At 60.7% G+C, this 20,822-nt stretch overlaps 2 protein-coding genes across 5 annotated transcripts; one reads left to right on the top strand and one right to left on the bottom strand.

Annotated features, from left to right (window-relative positions):
* The first annotated feature begins 4,728 nt into the window (after positions 1-4,728).
* Positions 4,729-13,444, top strand: PTOV1 (PTOV1 extended AT-hook containing adaptor protein). Its single transcript, XM_042970780.1, has 13 exons — positions 4,729-4,975; positions 7,564-7,701; positions 7,818-7,900; positions 7,985-8,042; positions 8,148-8,255; positions 9,812-9,967; positions 10,442-10,528; positions 10,636-10,709; positions 10,786-10,843; positions 11,152-11,256; positions 12,683-12,880; positions 12,967-13,036; positions 13,312-13,444. The coding sequence occupies exons 1-12, from the start codon at positions 4,805-4,807 to the stop codon at positions 12,976-12,978; spliced, it is 1,248 nt and encodes a 415-aa protein (XP_042826714.1). The 5' UTR covers positions 4,729-4,804; the 3' UTR covers positions 12,979-13,036; positions 13,312-13,444.
* An 804-nt stretch (positions 13,445-14,248) lies between these two features.
* LOC102970079 (polynucleotide kinase 3'-phosphatase) lies at positions 14,249-20,750 on the bottom strand. Of its 4 annotated transcripts, XM_042970776.1 has the most exons (17): positions 20,290-20,750; positions 19,845-20,008; positions 19,144-19,190; positions 18,505-18,807; positions 17,550-17,629; positions 17,410-17,467; positions 17,212-17,319; positions 16,838-16,909; positions 15,852-15,900; positions 15,674-15,744; positions 15,502-15,594; positions 15,304-15,400; positions 15,157-15,218; positions 14,815-14,924; positions 14,649-14,736; positions 14,497-14,558; positions 14,249-14,409 (listed from the first exon to the last, which is right to left on the bottom strand). In XM_042970776.1, exons 1-17 carry the CDS (start codon positions 20,478-20,480, stop codon positions 14,292-14,294), a joined length of 1,773 nt encoding a protein of 590 aa, XP_042826710.1. In that variant the 5' UTR covers positions 20,481-20,750; the 3' UTR covers positions 14,249-14,291. The 4 variants fall into 4 exon arrangements, with proteins under 4 accessions (XP_042826710.1, XP_042826711.1, XP_042826712.1 ...); XM_042970777.1 differs by lacking the exon at positions 18,505-18,807 and having other exon boundaries at positions 20,290-20,747; XM_042970778.1 differs by lacking the exon at positions 20,290-20,750 and having other exon boundaries at positions 19,144-19,402; positions 19,845-19,931.
* Between the last annotated feature and the right edge of the window lie 72 nt (positions 20,751-20,822).

Below are 20,822 nucleotides of genomic sequence, written 5' to 3'. Positions count from 1 at the left end.
GGAAGCTTATAAAGAGCCTGAGACGCATGTATCCGGCAGACCGTGTTTTTTTTTTTTTTTTTTTTTTTTTTTTTTTTAACGTAATTTTGTAATAACAAAACAAAACAAACTTCAAGACAGAGATCACTTTGCTCACCTTTTGTTGTATAAGGCATTGTTGTTTGTCCATATTGCCTTTGTGTCCTTGTCTGTCACCTACACATCCAACCCGAAGGTACTCCCAATCTGCCGTTTTAGTAAACTCAATCATGTTGGTTAAACGGGATTATTTAAAAAGGACATTCATATGTCAGGGTAGGCTGGGTTTGGCTGCATGAACAACTTCCGAATTGCAGCGACTTGAAATAACAGAGGTGGGCTTTCTCACTCCTGCTACATAGAGGGTCAGCTTGGTGATCCTGATACATCTGGAACATTGCCAGCAGCACAGGAAAGGCTTAGAGAGCTTTCGTCGTGCGCTGGTAATTAAATGCTCGACTGAAGGCACATGTCATTTTCCTCGTATCTCATTGGCCAGAACTAATCACATGACCCCACTCGACCATAATGGGGTCAGCAGGTGCAATCATCTTTTTAGGTTTGCTTGAGAGAGAGAGAGCGCGCGCACGCGCCAGTGTGGGAAGGGCAGGGAGAGAGGGGGACAGAGGATCTGAAGCAGGCTCCGCGCTGACAGCAGGGAGCCCGATGGGGGGCTCGAACTCGCAAAACCGCGAGATCACGACCTGAGCCAGAGATCGACACTTACCCGACTGAAGCACCCAGGAGCCCCAACAAGTGCGATCCTTTTCACTGGGGGGCAAATGGAGTTAGAAATAGATGGCAAATGGCACTTACGCCCATCTAAGCACTTTGAATGTTTTAATTAAGAACATTTAAACAGACATTCAGGGGTGCCTGCGTGGTTTAGTGGTTGAGCTAAGGCTGACTTTTGGTTTTGGCTAAGGTCGTGATCTCACGGTTTATGAGTTCGAGACCCAAGTGGGGCTCGAGCTGCGGGGGGTGTGGGGGGCGGGGGGTATGGAGCCTGCTTAGGATCTCCCTCTCTCTCTGCCCCTCCCCCACCCACTCACACTGTCTCCCAAAATAATAAATAATCATCTTTTCTGTTTTCTGTTAGGACCAAGATCTTTTCTTTAAGTATTAGTTTCCCATCTGTCAAAAACATCATATTCTTTTATAAGCTACATCTGCAAAGCCCAAGTTATTTGTCATTTCCAGCACTTTATTTTTTGGTTTTTTTTTTTTTCTTTTTTTTAAGCAACTCATTTTTATTTCTTCTAATGCAGGCAACCTGGTTTCCATATAAACAACTCTCTTGCGTTAACATTTCATTGGTTTGATAGGATTAAGTTATTAATTTAAGAGCAACTGGCATAAACAGGTTCGGTAACAGTGTTCAGGAAGTGTTGACAGATGGGAGCAGAATTGCTTAGTCATATTAGCCCGCTAGCCTGGGCAGCAGATTTCACAGATGAAGTGGGCAGTTGCCTTTTAAACTGGCACACCGGGTAAGCAAGGTGGTTTCGGAGAGCTGTACTGTCGTATAACTCATAATTTCTGCCTCCGTTTTCTTGTCACGCTCGGGGATGTTTCCATTTTGCTCCCGCCGGAGTGTATCCTGGCACAATTTTCTCTCCGCTTATACAATCCTGGGAATTCACACCCACGCATGCGCCCTGGTGGGCGCTGAAGGATGCTGGAGAGCAGGAGGGATGTCAGAGGAATCCGTGTGGATAGAGCAGCCAGCATCGAGCGTGCAGGGCACTGGAGGAAGTTTGCGTTTAATTCTAAGGGAAGCCGCTGGGGTGTTTGGGTTAGCGAAGCGAGAGACACCGAGGAGGGGGTTTCCAGACAAGGGTTTGTGAAGGCTTGGACCAACAAGAACGGTGAGAAATTAGGATTGAGGGGGATTAAGGAGGCTTCTGTCCCTGTGGTTCTGTCTCCCTGCTGCCAGTAGCGGGTTGTCCAGACACGGATGCTTGTTGGGGCTCTGGAGGTAACTGTTGCTGTCTAACTTGTGGTCTCGGTCCGGAGAGCACCGGTTCTCCACCTGGTCACAATCCAAGGCCGATTTGGAACTCAGGGCCAGGTTGGAGCCGGCCCTGGGAACCCCTTGGGCGGGCAGCTGAGTGGGCGGGGCAAACAGGGTGGGAAATACAGCCAGCCTTTCTCCTCTTTCACGGGCCACTCCTGTCCCATCTGCTGCTTGCCTCTCAGGACTCTGACCTCTAAAGGTCTGGAGCGTCCCGGTCTCTGTCTATACACATGCCCTTGGTGATCTCAGTGTCTCATTGACTCAGACACTGAAGATTCTCAAAGTTGTATCTCCAGACTCCCCTATCTACATCACTTAGTCAACGTCTCAAAGTTAACACGCACCACAAACCACCTGGCCCATAGTCTGCTCCCTTTCGCTAAGTGGCATCTCGGTACAGGCCAAAAACCATGGCATCGTCCTTCACGCCTCTTTCACTCACTCTCTGCCAAACCCTTTGGGCTCTGGCTTGAAACAAGTTGTGGAAGCGACCACCTCCACTGTGGCCACCCTGCCTGCCATCCATCCCATCTATGCCTCTTGTCCGGATTATCGGCACCGTCTTCTCTGCCCTTCTGCTTCCACTCCTCTCCTACCGGTTTATTTTCTTCCTCTCTTTTTAATGTTTATTTTTTGAGAGACAGCAGGGGAGGGGCAGAGAGAAAGGGAGACAGAGGATCTGAAGCAGGCTCTGCACTGACAGAACTCAAACTCATGAACCGTGAGATCATGACCTGAGCTGAAATCGAATGCTTAACGCACTGAGCCATCCAGGCACCCCTACCGTTTTATTTTCAACACAGCAGCCAGAGGAATCCTTCCAAAAAGATGTAAGTATTTCAAAAATTATTTCTCAGTAGGCAACATCTGCATAATGTAAGAATTCCAGATAGTCTAAGAGAGGCAGCTGAATCTCCTTTCCGTCGCTGTGGCCCCATTCCCTCTGCGTGCTGCCTTCTCTCCTCAGAGGCCACTGTGGGTCCCGTTCCGGTAGACTTGTAGAAATGTCATTTCCGAGTATTGCAGGAGTGATTTGTCTAAAAATAAGGGAGTCTGTGTCACTCCCTTGTTGAAAACCTTCTGGTGGATCCCCAGCAGAGTGAGATTAAAATTCAAGTTCCATAGCAAGGCTGCAGGTCCCTGCTTGGGGATCCCGGCACCTCCCCATTTCCACAGCCCTCCACCCTCAGTCGGCTCCAACTGTGCCGGCTTCCCTTACTTTCCTTCTGCCCTCAGGACTTGTGCCTTGCTGTTCCCTCGTTTTAGGGCTCTTCCGGCCCATATAGAATTGCAGGCTACCTAAAGGTCAGTCCCCTGACTTCTCGTGGTCACCATGCTGTCGTCCTGTGCCTTTGCTCTATTTGTCACACTTATCACAAACTGCGATTATTTTGTTTGCTCCAGTGGACTTCGGGCTCTGTGAGGGACCCTCTCTGTTTTGGTCATCACAGTATACGCACTGCTCGCGCAGACTGGAAATAGTAGTACTAATAACGATCTTTCTTTTTAAAAAAAAAAATTTTAGTGTATTTATTTTTGAGACAGGGACAGAGCATGATCAGGGGAGGGCCAGAGAGAGAGGGGGAGACACAGAATCCAAAGCAGGCTCCAGGCTCCGAGCTGTCAGCACAGAGCCCGACGCGGGGCTCGAACTCATGGACTGTGGGATCACGACCTGCGCTGAAGTCGGGCGCTTAGCCGACTGAGCCACCCAGGCGTCCCAATAACGATTTTTCTTTAAGTTTTTATTTTATTCACTGGTGTTCATCACAATTTTTTTTTTTAAAAGATTTAACAAGTGGTTACTAGGCTGAGTAGTGATCTTATATTAACTCATTTAATCCTCATAGCCGCTTGACGGTTACCTATTACTAACATTTAAGAAACAGACAAATTTAAGCAGAAAATGTTACACAACTCCTAGTAAGTGAATACGCAGTCCTGTAATAGCTGAGTGTAGAGTGAATCAATGAACGGCCCGGGTGGCAAGAAGCCCGAGAAGGTACCTGGGGCGGTAGGCAGAGCCTTAGGGCACCGGGACCAATGGGCACGCAGCGGGGACTGGCGGGCGTCTCTGGGGTCGCTGGCCCCGCCCAGGCCGCGCGGGGGACGCTGGGATTTGTGGTCTCCGGCCCACCTAGCCACGTCACTGCCTTCAAACATTAAGTCCCCTCCTGGTGCAAGGTACGATCCGTATCCCCAAACTTCTAGGTAGGCTCCTTCGCCACAAGGCCCACTATTCCCTTATTCCTGTTCTTCCTAAGGTCTCTTGGTGTAGTCTCCCGGCTCCGCGACTAAGGGTAGGGTCTCTTGGTATCCTGTCTCCCAGCCCGAAGCCGACTTAGTATCGTCGTCTTCGTTTATCACCCCCCGTCCACCCTTCGGTATGGCCTCTCCCGCCACACCCCCCTGAAGTTGTTGCTCGCACGTCTTCCCAGTTCCTCCCCCTCAAGCGCGAGAGGCCCAGAGCATCTTCCAATGGCCGCGTTCCCCGCCCCACACACCCTCTCCGCTTCCTGAGGCTCCCCCAGCCCTATTTTGGTACAGCCCGGCCACGCCCCCTCGCGGACGCTGTTGGTACGCGCCGCGCTCCCCCGCTCGCCGCAGTGGTTTGGCCGCGGCGACCCCTCTCCGGCGGCGCGTCCCCCGCGCTTGGTTCAGCCCAGCCCTTCTCCCCCGAAGCCGCGCGCCCGCGCCCCTCAGTCGGTGGAGCCCGCAGCCCCCCGTGCGGCCCGTGGCAGCCCCCAGCCCGCTCGGCTCGCGCCCGCCATGGTCCGTCCGCGCCGCGCTCCGCACCGCTCCGGCGCCGGGGGCCCCCTCGGGGGTCGCGGCCGCCCCCCACGGCCCCTCACGGTGCGCGCCGCCCGCTCGCGCTCCTGGCCGGCCAGCCCCCGGGGCCCGCAGCCACCGCGGATCCGGGCCCGCTCGGCCCCTCCCATGGTGAGCCCCCCGCCTTTTTTCCAGAGCCTTCCACGGCCCCGCCCCCGCCAGCCCCTCCCCCGGGCTCGGGTCTTTGTCCGCGGCCCCCTCTTCTGTGGGGTCTCAGGATGACCCGAAGGGTGGTCCCGGCTGGGGCCGGGTTCCCCCGTGGAAACCCCCCCCCCCGGGTGGTACGCGCCGTGCTCTCCCCTTTGTTGCGCGTTTAGGCTGGGGTGGCGGGGGTGGGGTACGGGGGCGGGGAGGGCTCAAATTACTGCTGACTCCGCGTCCCGATTTAAACGCGGGGCGGGGGGCGGGCGGGCCGACGGCAGGCGTGCATGCTTGTTTTTCCAATTGGAAAGTTGGTCTCTCTCCGCGCAGGAAATCTGGCAATGGGGGAGGGGGCCGCGGGGCCGCGGGGCCGCGGCGAGGGGGGCCCGCGTGTTGCACTCGCGCGCCCAGGTGTTGCACCTGGGGGTGTTCCTTCCCGGGCCCGCGCGCGTCTCCACGGCGCCCGTGGCGTGTGCGCCCAGGATTTGCACGGTCGCCCAGATGTGGGATGCCCTTACAGAGTGCAACAAGCCCAAACGTAAACATCTGGCTTTGTCGGGACGTTAACTGCACACGCTTCCCCAGACCTAAAATAAGCGCATACTTTTCAAAAATCTTCAGGCGCACCTGGAATGTTAGTAAACCTGCACGTCGCGGCGTTTCACGCTTGCCCAGATGTGCCTTTTACCCTAGGCTGGCTCTCGAGTTCGCTTCTTTCATACCCTGCGCCGACGTTGTGCGTGGCATGGAGCTGTGGCAGCTCCACACAGGCCTTAAAACAGGTTTTTTCGGATCTTAAACCTAGACAGGAAGACTCTGAACGTCTCCCAAAACTTAAACCTACCCCTCGGCTCCACTGTCTTACGGGGATGCGTTCAGCATCTGCATCTAGTTCAAAAGCGCTTCCCGGTCCTGAAACCGTACCCTAAGGCTTTCATTCTCCTACCAAGTACAAAATAGGCTTCCCTGTGCAGGAAACAGTTCACACGTCAAACGCACACATTTGCTCCGATAGGAGATTTCCTTTAGGACCGCTCTTAACTCTCGTCCTTAATTGTGGTCGTGCGCTTGGACGTACCTACCCTGTTGTTGCAGGTAGACCTGAGTTTTTAGCTAGGAATCCTCGGTCTTTACATTCTAGACCAGAACGTGTTTTAAGCCTAACGTGGTCAGCTGGCCCTCACAGACAAAGCGGACTTCAAACACGTGCTCTCCCAGTTTACACTGACCGGATCCTAAAGTGCATTCATCTGGCCCTCCGAAGGCTCTTCAGCTGTGGGCTTTAAGCACATATTCTCCGATGTTCTCTGCCCCACCTGTGGCACCTCCAAACCCGGGACTTCAACCCCCGTCCTGCATCTCAGACCCAGCCCGGGCCTGAACACGCACCAACATGTTCTTACGCCAAGATTCTCTTTGGTTTTCTTCCTGATCCGCTACCATTGCCCATATTCCAGAATCACCTGTCCAGGTGGAGGACGTGCTTGCTCAGGTTTTTTTGTTTGCTTTTTTAAGCTCCTGGAAAATCCGAGTTTTCCTGTCTTTCTGGGACAGAAAACATCTGTGTGCTTTATAGGAAATACAGAAAGTGCCCTCTAATATAAGATGAAAAAGAACAACGCCCGTTAGTAATTTTTTCTGCTGCCCGGAGGCATTTACTGGTGAGATTTGTAGGGGGTACTTGCTGCCAGCCTGTTCCAAAGCCTTTCCCTTGTTTGCTTTATGTCTTTGGTTTAGGAAAAAAAAAAAAAAGGATAGCTGGGAGAGTGCCCTGTGAAGAGTAGAACGTGTAGCTTTCCTTGGCTTTGTTGCTGGAACGTTCTCTGGGTGTTCTGCAACCACTCTCAAGATGTCGTGTCTGAAACCCCTCTTGATGTTGTTACGCTCCCTCTTCCAAAAGTTTCTCTGCCTCCCTGGATGGTTCTGTTCTCTGTGCTTTGGTTTCCCTTCTCCACCCCCCCCCCCCCCCCCCCCCCCCCCCGCCCAGGGTCTGCAAGGGAGGGAAGGAGGGCCTGTGACCACCTCGGAAAGGTTGGCAGGATCTAGAGGAGAGAGTCCAGACTTTCTCTTGAGGGCCATGGGGGGCTTTGGAAGAGTTTTCAGCGTGGGTGGGTTGGGGCAAACCCATGTGCCAGGCAGCCAGCTGCAGTGTAGACTGGTGTGTGCATTGTGGGGGCTTCATGGAGGCCTGGACCCTCGGACCGCTGGCTTCTGAGTTGGGTCAGGACAGAGGGACCAAGAACTGATCGGGCCAGGAGGGTGAGTGAGTGGCATCTCCTGAAGGGGGAGGGATGGTATTCCGGGCCAAGGGCACAGCTGGAGCAGGGAGCAGACCAGTGTTGAAGTGACAAGTGGCCGGGGAGGAGGGGCTCCTAGTGGCAGGGAAAGGATATGTAGGTCAGCCACTTGGGGTCTTTGACTCCTGGGACGAGTGGTTTGGACGTGGCCCCGGGAGTTTCTGAGCAGGGGGTTTGGGTCTGAACGCTGGGTTGCGTGTGGTGGACAGGCTGCCCCTGTGGGTCCTTCAGCCTCGGCTTCCCCCCTCCCCTCTGCCGCAGCAAGGTGCTCGGGTCTTTGGGGCCCTGGGTCCCATCGGGCCCTCCTCGCCTGGGCTCGCCCTCGGGGGCCTGGCTGTGGGCGAGCACCGGCTCAGCAACAAGCTGCTGGCCTGGAGCGGCGTCCTCGAGTGGCAGGAGGTGAGCCACAGGGTCCCCTCGCGAGCCCGGGGGTGGGGGCGGGGGACTGGCCCTGTGTGTGGGGCGGGCCCGCGCACCCGGGTTGTGCCCGGTGACCCTCCCCACCCCGCCCCCAGAAGCGCAGACCCTACTCGGACTCCACGGCGAAGCTGAAGCGGGCCCTGCCCTGCCAGGCCTACGTGAACCAGGGCGAGAACCTGTGAGTGGCGGGCAGGGGGCGGGGGTAGGTGGGTGGGCGGGGCTCCCCTGACTCGCCATCCTCCCCCCCCTTCCCCCACCGCAGGGAGACCGACCAGTGGCCGCAGAAGCTCATCATGCAGCTCATCCCGCAGCAGCTGCTGGTAAGACCCACCTCTGGCCTCCCCAGGCCCGTTTTCCCGGGGACCCCGCCCCTGGCAGTGACCCCGCCCCTGGCAGTGACCCAGCTGTCCCCTGGCCGCCCACAGACCACCCTGGGCCCCCTGTTCCGCAACTCCCAGCTGGCGCAGTTCCACTTCACCAACAGAGACTGCGACTCCCTCAAGGGGCTGTGCCGCGTCATGGGCAACGGCTTCGTGAGTAGAGCGGGACCCTCGGGCGGGGGGCCGGGGGCCCAAGGTCTCCCTCCGAAGGAGTCTTGGTCCGTGTCTGAACACGCGGGTGTCAGGGAAGGCAGAGCACGGAGGACGCGGGCGGTGGCGCCGGGGATGCGAGTGAGTGGAGGGCCCCAGCTGGCCCTCCTGGGACCCGGGAGCCTGTTGGGGACACGGCACGCGGCAGGGACCCAACTGAAGGTGGCCGTGGGGGTGCAGGGAGGGTGAGCCGGGCCGGGGGGATACTCCGTGCTGGGGCCGCTCCCTCATCCGGCAAACGGGGCTGGTGGCGGGACGCCTCGGGGGGGTTAGCGGGAGTGAACTTGTGTGGTGTTTGAGGAGGCGGCCTGCGCGTGTGGTCGACACCTGGTCAGCGTGGGCTGGTGAGTGACCGTGACACGGGGCCGTCAGGGAGTGAGTCTGGCGTGGTCTCTGCAGCCCCTCCGGTCTGGGCCCCAGCGTCTCATCCGGGCCCTGATCTCAGCGGTGAACACCCCCACCCCACAGGGGTCTGGTTGTGGAAGGGGACAGGTGCTCGCGGGGGGTGGGTGGCGAGAGAGGAGAGCGGGTCGTCTGCTCGGGACACCACAGGACTCGGCTCTGGGGTCCCCTTTGGGACCAAGCGCCTCCTTCCGCCTACTGTGTGGGCGGGCCATGACCCCCAGTGTCCAGGTAGATCCCCGTTCCCTTGGGGCCCGGACAGACCGGGGGTCGTGATTGGCGCGGTCTCTTGCCCGATGGGCCGGCCCTGACCTCAGCGCCATTTGCTGAGGGCCTGCCGTCTGCCTGGCCGATGGGCCCAAGGGCCACAGGGGAGAAGCGCGCCAGCACGCTCCCTGTGCTACCTGGCCGATCACACTCCTGGTCCTACTGGTAGCTCTGGGAGGACGGGCCGCGCCTCGGTCCGGGAAGGCAGGGGACAGGTTCCCTGAGCAGGTGGCCCCTGGGTGACAGGACAAGTCAGGGGTATTCCCCGAGGTAGCCGCCTCTTTGTCCCGACAGCCCAGGTAGAGAGGCCTGTGACACTCCTTTCCGACGTCATGCCAAGGAGGCATTGGCGTCTCGCGTAAAGATGTTTATGTGGCGGCGACCATGGGACTGTCATTAAGCCATCTTACAGATGGGAAAACTGAGGTCCGGAACACGAAGTGATTCGCACTGGGTCACGCACTTAGGAGGGAGTAGAGCTGGGGCTGCGCCCAGTGCCTCCCTGGAGGCGGCTCGGCCGAGGCAGGCCCTACTGTGGGGACAAAGCGGCATCGAGAGGGGGCGACGCGGCGGAGGGGGGGGAGGTGCCACCCTCTCAGGATCCTCCTGCCTCAGCGGTGGGTCCCAGGCCCTCACCACAGATTGACCAGCTGAGGGAGACCCCCAAGTGCACATTCACATGCTCTTGCCTTGTGCTGTGGCCTCTCACTCCTCACGGAAGGCCATGGGGTGACTTTGAGGACTTCTGTCCAGTGACCTGTCCCCGAGACAGGACAGTCTCTGGTTAGCTTGGAGGGGTCTCTGACTTCCTGCCCGCCCCCCCCCCCCAGGCGGGGTGCATGCTGTTTCCTCACATCTCCCCCTGCGAGGTACGTGTGCTCATGCTCCTGTACTCGTCCAAGAAGAAGATCTTCATGGGCCTCATCCCCTACGACCAGAGCGGCTTTGTCAACGCCATCCGGCAGGTCATTACCACGCGCAAACAGGTGTGCTGGTGGAGCCCAGGCCAGCCCTTGGGGGTGACTTGGGGGTCGGGGGGTGTGTGGAGGGCGGTTCTTCACAGGAGGGCCTCCTACACACAGCAGGGCCTGGAGGTGGGCGGCAGGCTTATGGGGAGGGCTGCTATGCGGCTGGAAGGCTCTAGAGGGTGATTGTCCTCGTTCACCCCTTGCCAGTTATTTTATGAGTAGTGTTCCTGTTTGTGCAACAAATTATAGGGCTGTCTGGGTCTTAGGGGCAGACCCTGTGAGCTTTATACCCCAGGTTGAGCATCTGAGACTTGTTCTGGGGCACTGGGGAGCCATGGGAGGTCTGTGAGCAGCTGAGGGGCAGGGCCAGCTCTGGGGCTGTGGCCAGACTGTCTGGAGACTGGGGCCAGGGTCTTCAGGACAGCTCTGAGGTTCCCCAGAAGCATCCCTGGGGCACTCCCAGGCATCGGCCCCACTCGTCTGTTCCCACAGGCGGTGGGTCCCGGCGGGGTCGCGGGCCCAGTTCAGATCGTCAACAACAAGTTCCTGGCGTGGAGCGGGGTCATGGAGTGGCAAGAGGTGAGTCCTGGGGGGACCGGGGCGACCTGAAGACCAGCGTGTCTTCGCTGACTGGGGTGCCTCCCCCCTCCTGATGTCTCCCCTCTTCCTCTCCCCCTCCCCAAAAGCCCAGGCCTGAGCCCAACAGTCGGTCCAAGAGGTGGCTGCCGTCGCACGTCTACGTGAACCAAGGGGAGATCCTGTGAGTGCCGGGCTGGGGGCGGAGGCAGCGTCTTGCCAAGACCCAGCTTCCTGACCCCCGTCCCCTTGCCCCGCAGGAGGACCGAGCAGTGGCCAAGGAAGCTGTACATGCAGCTCATCCCGCAGCAGCTGCTGGTGAGTGTGATGGGAGGCACTCGGCCTGTGTGACAGACAGCAGACCATGGGGTGGCCGGGGCACTTCCCCGAGAAGGGGGCGCTGGAGTTGCCGGCTGGAGATCATCCTAGACGGAGGGACGGCACGCGCCAGGGCCCTGTGGCCAGCTTGTCCGGCAAGTGAAGATAGGCGGGTGTGGACCCGGAGGAGGTCAGAAGCAGGGGCGAGGCCTGCAGAGCCGGCACGGGGGATGGGGGCGAGGCCGGGCGGCGCGGCTGCGGACCGTTCTGGGCGCCCTGTCTCACGGCGCCGTCCGGCCTGCCCGCAGACCACACTGGTGCCGCTGTTCCGGAACTCGCGCCTGGTACAGTTTCACTTCACCAAGGACCTGGAGACGCTCAAGAGCCTGTGCCGGATCATGGACAACGGCTTCGTGAGTGCAGCGTGTGCGGGCCGGGCGAGTGGGTGGGGCGCGACCGGCCCGAAAGGCCCCCCGGGCCGACGGGGCCGGGTCCGCTCTGTGTTTGAAAACTAGAAGGCGGATGACGGCCGGTGGCTGTTTCCCAAAGCCAGCTGGGGAGAGAGTGGTGACAGCCGGTCGGCTCCCGGTCCACGGGACTCCCCGGGTCTGTGCTGTCCCGGACATGTTTTATAGATGGGGAAACTGAGGCTCAGAGTGGGACTCGCACCCGGTGTGGTACCGGCCTCCAGGGTCGACTCAGAGTCTCGAGGGGCTGGAACCACCGAGTGCTGACCCAGTGCTCCCAGGTCCCTCCTCCACGGGGACCGGGTTTTCTCATGGACAATCCGGGGCTCCGGAAGAGCCCTGCCAGGCAGCGAGGTCTGTCTGCTCCCGGCCCGAGCTCTCAAGGTGCCGGCTTAGCCTCCAGCGGGTCTTGACCTCCATTTGTCTGCGAGGGGAGGTGGGTTGTCTCGGTGCTTGTGAAAGCGCAGCCGTCGCCACGTTTTGTGGACGTTTGCGGTCACAGGCCGGCATGCGTCCCCAACTATCTGATTCCGTCACAGCAGCGCAAGTGCGTTTGGAGGGAGGGCTGTGTATTTCTTGTGTCACAAAAGTTTGAGAGCACAGCGCTCCCGCGGGGGACCCTGTAAAGGCCGCGCGTGCACCTGGCCGGCCCTGCCCAGCGTCCTGCGCTCCCTCGGCGGGGCCGGGGCTCAGGTAGGAGCTCTGGAGGGGCTCCCCCCTGGACACCTGCCGCCGCCGTCTCCCCGGGGTGGCGCACAGGAAGGCACGGCCCCTTGTGGTTTGGGGGGCCTGGGGAGTCCTTGAACTCAGCCTCAGTTTGCCCACCTATAAGCCGGGGGTGGTGACCGGAGAGCAGGGTCCAGGGAGGCAGAGCGGGACCGCTTCTCCCGAGGTGGCTGTCCGTTCGGCCGCGTCCCTGGTTTGAGGGAACAGTGTTGTTGACAGTTCACGGGGGGTTCGTGGTTGGCACTTGAGCTGCTCCGGGGCCTGCGTGTGGGGGACTTAGTGCTGGGCTTCCTGGGGCCCGAGGGGGCCTCTGCGAGTCGCGGCCACAGCCACCTGGCGCCTCGGGGGCAGTCCGCGTACTCACCAGCCCACCATCACCCCGCCTGTCGTGGGCGCCGTGGTCTCCTTGGAGCACGTCGGAGCCAAGTCCCGGTGCCCCGGTGCAGAGCCCGTCGGCCCCCAGGCCGTCGCGGGCTCGTGTGTCCTTGTCCCCAAGCGGTAGCGACACCAGGGCCGGGGGGACGGCGGTCAGGACACAGCGTGCCGCGGCTCCGAGGGGCGCCGGCCCGCGCGCTCGCGCTCCGGTGGCCGTGGGGAGGCGCATCCGCACCGGGGCCAGACGGTGACCCCCGCCCCCGCCTGCCAGGCCGGCTGCGTGCACTTCTCCTACAAGGCGTCATGCGAGGTGCGCGTGCTCATGCTCCTCTACTCCTCGGAGAAGAAGATCTTCATCGGCCTCATCCCCCACGACCAGAGCAACTTCGTCAACGGCATCCGGCGCGTCATCGCCAACCAGCAGCAGGTCCTGCAGCGGAACCTGGAGCAGGAGCAGCAGCAGCGGGGGGTGAGGCCGGGACCCCCTCCCCCACCCCCCCCCCACCCCCCAAGTCCCCGCCGCTGACGCAGCCCCCCTGCCTTCCTCCCCCGCAGATGGGGGGGTAGTGGCCGCCCCCAGGCCGGGCCCCTCCAGGAGTCACAGACGAGGCCCCCGCCAAAACCGGTGAGTGGCACCCGGCCCGAGTGCACGAGGGACCCTCTGCGGTGTCTGGGGCTTGGGGAGCAGTCATGTGACTCTGGTCTTGAGACCGGAGCCGAGAGCGCCTCTCGGGGAAGCTTCCAGTAGCCCCAGGCCTCCTGGGAAACTGCAACCCTCTCCCCCAGGAGGTGATGGAGCCCCGGGCGGGCGGGGAGAGGGCTCGCCCCTTTGAGCCAGGGCCCCTCCCTGAGGAGCTGGGAGGCCCCGTCCAGCCCCTCCCCTTCTGCTCCTGCCCCCAGGTCAGATGCTTCTGAGCAGGGGCCCCTGGGATGGCAGCCGCCCAGCGAGATGGGCTGGAGGACCGCGTCGTGAGCTGTCTCCAAGGACGGTCTCCACCCCTGTACGTTTCCCCAATAAAGTCTTTTAAAAGCCCGTTGGCCACCGCGCTCCGTGTCCAGAAGCCTTGGCCGGGGGTCCTCAGACTGGGTGGCACTGGCTCCCAGAGAGCTGATGGCCCAGCCCGCCCCCTGCTGTGGGGGGTGGGAATGTGCATCCTTGTGATGGGGGGGGGGGGGCCTCTGAGAGCGCAGTTACCTGAGTGGGGATGGATGGGCTGCACGTGGAGCCACTTAGGCCTTCAGCGGCAGGTCAGTCCCCAGACTGCAGGCCCCGCCGTGCCTGGTGGTCTTGTCTTCGAGGCCAGTCGCATGCCTGGGTTCTGCTCCCGGCTGCCACTGGGGTTCTCTCTCCATCCCTTTGGGTTCGACGGGTCGCGCTTGGCCAGCAACAAACACAAGCTGGGGCCCGGGACCTGCCCCCTGTGACTGGTGTTCCCACCCCCTTTACTGCTGCAGGCCCTGCCCCAAGGTCAACTTCACGCGGTTTCTCACTCACCAAATCGAGCTCGTATACTCAGGGTCACAACACATATGCTCCTGCACTGGTTCTGCAGCCCGGCAGCCACGCGCAAGGAAGACCCCACCCTGCCCCCCTGGGGGGCCGTGTCCCTTGCGGGGAGCTCCCCAGCCTCGGTCTGGAGCGCCCACGGCCATGGTGCTGAGAGGCCTCAGTTACTCTGGCAGGAGAGGCATCTGGCCAGACACACTCAGGACAAACACCCCTGTATCCACCCCGGGAGTCCCCCCCCCCCCCCCCCCCCCCCCGCTTGGGGACTAGCGAGGTGCCAGTCCTTGGCCGGGCAGACCACCCTTCTTCCCAGCACAATGTTGCCCGAGCTTAAAGGAAAACCATTTATTGGGGGGTGGGGGGTGGGGGCAGCTCAGCCCTCTGAGAACTGGCGGTACAGCCGCTCGAGGGGAGGCTCCACATTCAGCCGGAACGGGATTTCCAGGATGGCCGAGAAGCCTTCCGCCAGCGTCGGGGCCTCGAACTGCTTTCTGGTGGCAGGGGTGAGGAGGGGAGGTGAGCCGCAGCCTGGGCCCCTGGCGCCCACCCGCTTGGAGCCTCCCCGCGGCGGGGCTCACCTGTAGCCAAACATGACGACGTCGGACACGGGGGCGTGAGAGGAGCCGGTCATCTCTCGGAACTGTGGGGGGTGGGGGTCGGGGGTCAGGCTGGGGGGGGGGCTGGGTGGGATGGAGGGGGGCAGGCTGGCGGGGGGCACGGGCCAGCTCACCCGGTTGTTGTGGCGCGCCTGCTCCAGCGTGGCGCCGAAAAGGAAGCAGCGGCAAGGGACCCCCGCGTCCCGGGCGCACTTAATGTACCTGTTGGGCCAGGAAGGGGCCGGGCTGGTGAGGGGCCCCAGGCCCGCCCTACAGAGGTCACCCCGGGGACCCTGGTACCTGGCCCGAGTAGGAGGGTCCGGGTTTGTGTTGTCGATCACAACCCGTTTCCTTTGCTTTAGATTGGTCTCGCACGTGGTCACGCAGCGCTGCCATGAGCCCAGGGTGTCCTAGGGGACACGACAGGTTAGGAGACCCGGGGGGGGGGGGGGCGGGGGCACGCAGGGACCCAGAAGAGGCACAGAGACCCGGACGGAAGCGGGGCGTGAGCACCAGGACGGGCGGGGAGGCCTTGCGAGGCGGCGCGGAGACCTGGAGGGGAATCGGCAACCCAGTGAGGAGGGGAAAGCGAGCGAGGGGCCGGGCAGCACGGCCCTCGGCCTGGGGCGTGGGGGGTCTCACCCGGTTCACGTGGACGTAGCCAGCCGACACGAGATGCTCCTGCAGGAAGGTGGTCTTGCCAGCTGTGAAGCGGGGGACGGGATCAGGGGGCGCCCGAGGACCCAGAGAGGGGCTGGGGCTTCCGGATGTCGGGGTCAGGTGTCTCACCCCCAGGAAATCCCACGGCGACCACCACTTCAGGGCTGTGACTCAAGAGGGAGCTGGCCTCAGGGAGGTAGAGCGGCCCCGAGGGGGAGACGGTTCTCTGGGAGGGGTGGCCGCGATCAGTGTGACTCCCGCCTCTCCCCTCCCCTCCTTCCCCCCCCCCCGCCCCCCGCCCCCCGCCCCCCGCCCCGAGGGCCTCACCGGGTCAAAGGTGGGGAGCACAAAGCTGGCGACGGGCCACTTCAGGAAGAACTCCTCCGGCGTGGCGAAGGGCAAGCCAAGGTTGAGGGCAAACTGGGAGAGGAGGCGGGGGACGCAGAGGTCAGACAAGGTGGGGACGCAGCTCCAGGCGGGCAGGGGACGGGGGCCTCACCAGACGGTCCGCACAAGAGAAGTCTTTCTTCTTCCGCCCCGGGGCCCAGTTGGCTGGGCGTCCGGCTGCGTCTGGAACACAGGGGACACACCCCCGCGTCCACCAGCAGCCTTGGGGACACACGTTCCCCAGCCCCAGTGGATCCATCCGCACACCCTCCCCGTCCCCAGGCCCTTACCTCCCACAAAGACACTGTCCCCGACGGAGATGGGCACGCCCTCGTTGGCCTGGGGAGGGACAGGTGACGGCAGTAAGGAGCCTGCTTCCACATCTCCCTGGAGATGCTTGGCTCCGTCGGTGCCCTGCTGGAGGCGCCACCCTCAGGCCACTTCTCACCCCCTTCACCGCCACCGCCCGGATCCTGGGCTGTTCCATCCTGGTTTGCGGGCTTCTGCCCTCACGGTCTGTTCCCCACACGGCCACCAGAGGGTGCCGGTTCCTGCTCATGTTGACCCCGCCCCTCCCAACCCTACCTGGCACCACCCCCTTGCTCCCCTGCTGGGTAAAGGGGAAGCCCTTACCTGGGCCCTCAAGGCATCACGGTCCCACACCTACCCGCCCTGACCTCATACCCCTCTCTCTCCCCCTCATCCACTCAGGTCCAGCCACCCAGGCCTCTTCACTGTCCCTAAACACCCTAGTCACAGACCTGCCTCAGGACCTTTACACTTGCTGCTTCTCCCACCTAGACACTCCTCCTAGATACCCTCATGGCTCCCCCCCACAACCAGCTTCAGATCTCAAAAGGCACCTCGAAGAGACCTTACCTGACCACCGCAGGTACACCCTGCCTCATCTTGCCTCGCTTCCTCCCACTATTTTACACACCAGCGTGTGCACGTACAGTCTGCACCCTCACTGGTATGTGGGTGCCCCAGCAGGCCTGTCTGGTACTCGGATACCTTCAGCTCAGGAAGCTGATGAACTTCAGAACAACTGCACACACAAAACAACCAACAAGCGACTGATTTCCTCCTTGACTGCTCTGACTTTCTGAGTTCAAGAGCCTTGCCCTCACCTACCAACAGAATGTGACACAGAAGGCGAGGACCTGGGGAGGGGAGGGGAGGGAAGAGGAAGGAGGCAGGACGGCAAACCCCGGAGGCCTGTGGAGGGGAGGCCGGGCAGAGGGAAGAGGGGAATGACCCGGACGCCGAGGCTCACCTGCTCCCGCAGATGGTCCCACATGCCGATCACCGGCTTCCGGTACAAGCCCGCGTGCGTGGCCACCAGCACCTGTGGGTGGGAGTCACTGCAGGCAGACACCCTCCTGGGCTCCTTCCCAGGATCCTCCAGGGATGCTACCCCAACCCTCGCCAATCCAGAGAGAGCTTCCGGTGCCCCAGGGCGGGCCACTTCTGAGGAGTTTCTCAGCATGACCCCGCCCAGACGCCGCCCTCCACCTCCCCACTGGCACTTACGGCTTCTCCCCAGGCCCCTGTGCCCTCCTCTCTGCCCCCAGCTCAGCATCTCTGTTCCCCCCTCTCTGGGTCCCCACCCCCCACCTCCACAACCCTCCGACTCCCTGGCAGCCATACCTGAAAGGGAAGGCCCAGCTTCTCCACCACAGCCTCCACCTTGGCCTTGAACTCCTCTGCCGGCAGCTTCCCGCGCCCGATGCCCATCTGGTTGGTGAAGATCACCAGCTGGGGAGCACACGGATGTCACCTGGTGCCCTCCTCGCCCGGGCCCCGGCCTGCCCCGAGGCCCAGCCATCACGCACAAAGCACACGCACCTTGTAGCCTTCCGCATCCAGTTCCCGGAGCTTACGGGGAATCTCTAGGTACAAGATCCTAGGGCGGATGGGAAAGGGGTAAGGTGACGGGGGACCCCCTGTGGGTGCCTCACTCACCCCCTTGTTCTGCCTCCTATCACCTCCAGTCACTGGGGCCAGTGGGAAAGACCTTCCCAGAGCGGGTGGTGATGAGGGTCCCATCCAGATCAAAGGCGGCCACCTGATGGTCAGCGAGAAAAGAGGAACGGTGACACTGTTACGCCTCCCATCCCCACCCCTCGCAAGGCGGAGACTTACCACTCGCCGTTCACCCGTAGGGAAACTGAGTCACAGAGCCTCCACATTTTACGAGGGCAAAGCCACAGCAAGGATGTGTCCCTGACACCAGAGCGTAGAGCCTAATCTTTACCCTACTGCCTCCCTCTTCTAAGCGCCTCAGTATTCCAGTCTTTAAAATGGGTTTCACGGGGCACCTGGGTGGTTCGGTCGGTTAAGCGCCCGACTTCAAGTCAGGTCATGATCTCAGGGTTTGTGGATTCAAGCCCCACATCGGGCTCTCAGCATACAGCCCGCTTCAGATCCTCTGTCTGCCTCTCTTTGCCCCTCCCCTGCTCACTCTCACTGTCGCCCAAAAATAAGCATTAAAAATTTTGTTTTTGGGGGTTCGTATCCTGCCCACCCTCCTCCCCTGGCCTCCACGCCACAAGTCTAATAACCCTGGAAATAAAAACAGGAGTGGGGTTGTTTGGGTACTAACCGCGTGTCAGGGGCTGTGCCTCGTGCCTTGCATGGATTCAGCATTTTACTGGGGAGACTAGTGGCGCTAAGGACACGTGAAGTAAGGACACGTGAGCTCGGGTCTCTGCTACAATGTGCTACACCTGCTACCATGATTGTGGCTCGTTGCTGAGGTTACTGCGGGTCAGGCCGGAGCTGACATACATCCACGCCCCCAGCGCCTGACTGTCATCAGGTCCACTTCTCAGACAAAAAAAAAAAGTGGAGGCTCAGAGAGGTTGAATGACCTGCCCAGGGGCACACAGCAAACTTAGGGCCAAGCCCCCGCCTGCGTGGCTCCTTCAGCTTGGCCCTCACCTTGCCCCGGGGCTTCACGCCAGGTGCTGTAAACACTAGCAGCTTCTCAAAATTCTCCCAGCCGGAGGATGACTTCCGCATCCGCTTCTTCTTCGGTGGTTCAACGTCCCCTGAAGCGTCTGGGGCCACCCGAGGGGTGCCGGGTGGAGTGTCTTGCTGGGATTCAGACGTGCGGGCCTCTTCCCAGCGCAGGGTTAGCGGGTGGAGGCCGTTGACCAAATACAGTGTGTCCCCCACCCTCAGAGAGCCTTCTGCCCCCGGACTCAGCTCCTGGGTCCCAGCAGTTGAGGGGTTAATTCCCAGCTGCAAAGGGAGCGAGCGGAGCTGGCATTAACTGCATCCCCCACCAGGCACCTCCTCTAATTAAACGGGACTTCTTTTCCCCACCTGCCAGTCAGATCCATAAGCCCCGCCTCTTCGCTGTGTACCACCAATCAGGAATCTGGAAATGTTACAGGCGGCCAGCCTTCTCCAATTTAAATGTGGATGGATCCCCAACTGAAGAAGGTAATACGCCGAGGCTTCTCTATTGGCCACACCCCCTTCCCTCCAAACCAGGTTTTTTCCAACGGGCCCGTTCCCGGCCGGGTTGCTATTCTCGCCCAACGCCACCCCCAGGCCTCACGGAGGAACTGGTACCTGTTTCACTGCCACGGTCTTAGTCCCAGGGTCTCCGACCAGCTCCACTGAGGGTTGAGAGGGTGGAGTCAGAATGTGCATCCTTGTGTGATCGTTTTCCTCATTACTGGAGAGCACGGCCAGCTTTAAGCCACAGGATGGGGGCCATAGCACCCGTTCCGGAGGGGAAAGCAGTTTATCTCTAAATGGGATCGGCTCTCTCCTTTATATGCAGGAATCAGATAAAGGCCATAGGACTGCCTGTGACGCGGGTTCTCGCCTAGGGACAGGGCGGGCATTTTTTCCGTAAAGAACTGGCTTCTCCCTGATGAGCCGTGTGCTTAGGTGCAGGTCCTGGGCTTCCCCCGTTACCACCGAGGCCTGCGTAGTACTTCTCACCATAGGCTCGGCTCTCTCCTTGTCAAGGGTCGTGACCTGACTCAAGCCTTCCCGGTGACCTGTAAGCATCCTCCTCTGACACCTCTATAGGGATTGGTTCTATCCTCTCCCCACTAAGGGGTCTGGCTAGTTCCAGGTCAGGCACAGCCTCTTTCTCTTCCTATACTCTCCAGAGGGCACCTATCAACTTCAGGACTAGCTACAGCACGCAATTCCGCCTGGTGGCCAAACATCTCCCTTACACGACCGGCGGTCCAGCTTTCCCGCACTGTGTTCCCGCTCCAGCAGCGGGCCACACCCCCTGCAGCCCCGGCCCCGCCCACCTTGGTTTCTGGAGCACTTCCGGTCGGTAACGCGGGTCAAGGGTCCCCGGCCGAGGACCAGGGCTTGCCCGTCCGAGGGCAGGAAGATGGGGGGCGCACTCCCAGGGGGGCTCTCCAGCCACAGGCGGCCCTGGGGCTCCACCTCGGCCATCCCTAGCGCCGGCCTAAGGGGAAGTAGGTAAACAGGTTTGATTGACAGAACGCCCTCAAACTGCCACAGGAAGTCCCTCCTCCTCCCTCCCCGTCCACCAGGAATTTCCCTTCTTCCGCTGAAGGCTCCGGAAATCCCACCCTCTTGCCGGCCTCAGGCTCGCGCCGTTTCCCAGGCGACGACGCCCCGCTCAGTCCTGCAGGGAGCCCGGACCCCTACGTCCGAAGGCAAAGCCAAGAACCTCGCGCGCGCCCTCAGCTCGGCCCACGCTCACCATGCCGGACCGGGGCTCACCTGCCACTTGCGACCAGGGAAGTCCGGCCCGAGGCGCTCTGCCCGCAACTCCACCGGCTTCTTTCTCTGTTTCTCGGCGGACGGAAATGACTCGTCCTACGGCAGGGGGCAGGGCCTTGGCTCCTCCCACTACGGGAGCCCCGCCCCTTTCCAGACCTGCCCCTTTGGTCCTCCGGTGCTCTGACCTTCATCTCTCCCGCAGCAATGGACGGCTCGGGCCAGTAGGGGGTGTGGGTCTTCTTTTCGCAGATTTTCTTTCCACGTTGAACTCTGTAACATTCATTCCCTTAGTTATAGCGGGAGAAACTTTTTTTCCATTTGATGATCATTGCCAGTCCAAGAAATCTCCGCCCCCGACAGCAGCCCTGACCCTCAATACTTCGATTTTCTCATCTGTAAAGTGGGGATAATCGTTTCCATTCATGGGGTTACTAGGAAGATTAAAAGAGTTAATACATGTTAATAACTTTATAAAATTGTTTGGCTGGTAGTTCGTCCTGTTTATGTCTTATCTGTTGCGCATTCCTCCGGTG

This window comes from Panthera tigris, chromosome E2, assembly GCF_018350195.1.
Source record: "Panthera tigris isolate Pti1 chromosome E2, P.tigris_Pti1_mat1.1, whole genome shotgun sequence".
NCBI lineage: Eukaryota > Metazoa > Chordata > Mammalia > Carnivora > Felidae > Panthera > Panthera tigris.
The sequence above is the reverse complement of the archived record's forward strand: the minus strand, read 5'-3'. Positions and strand labels throughout refer to the sequence as shown.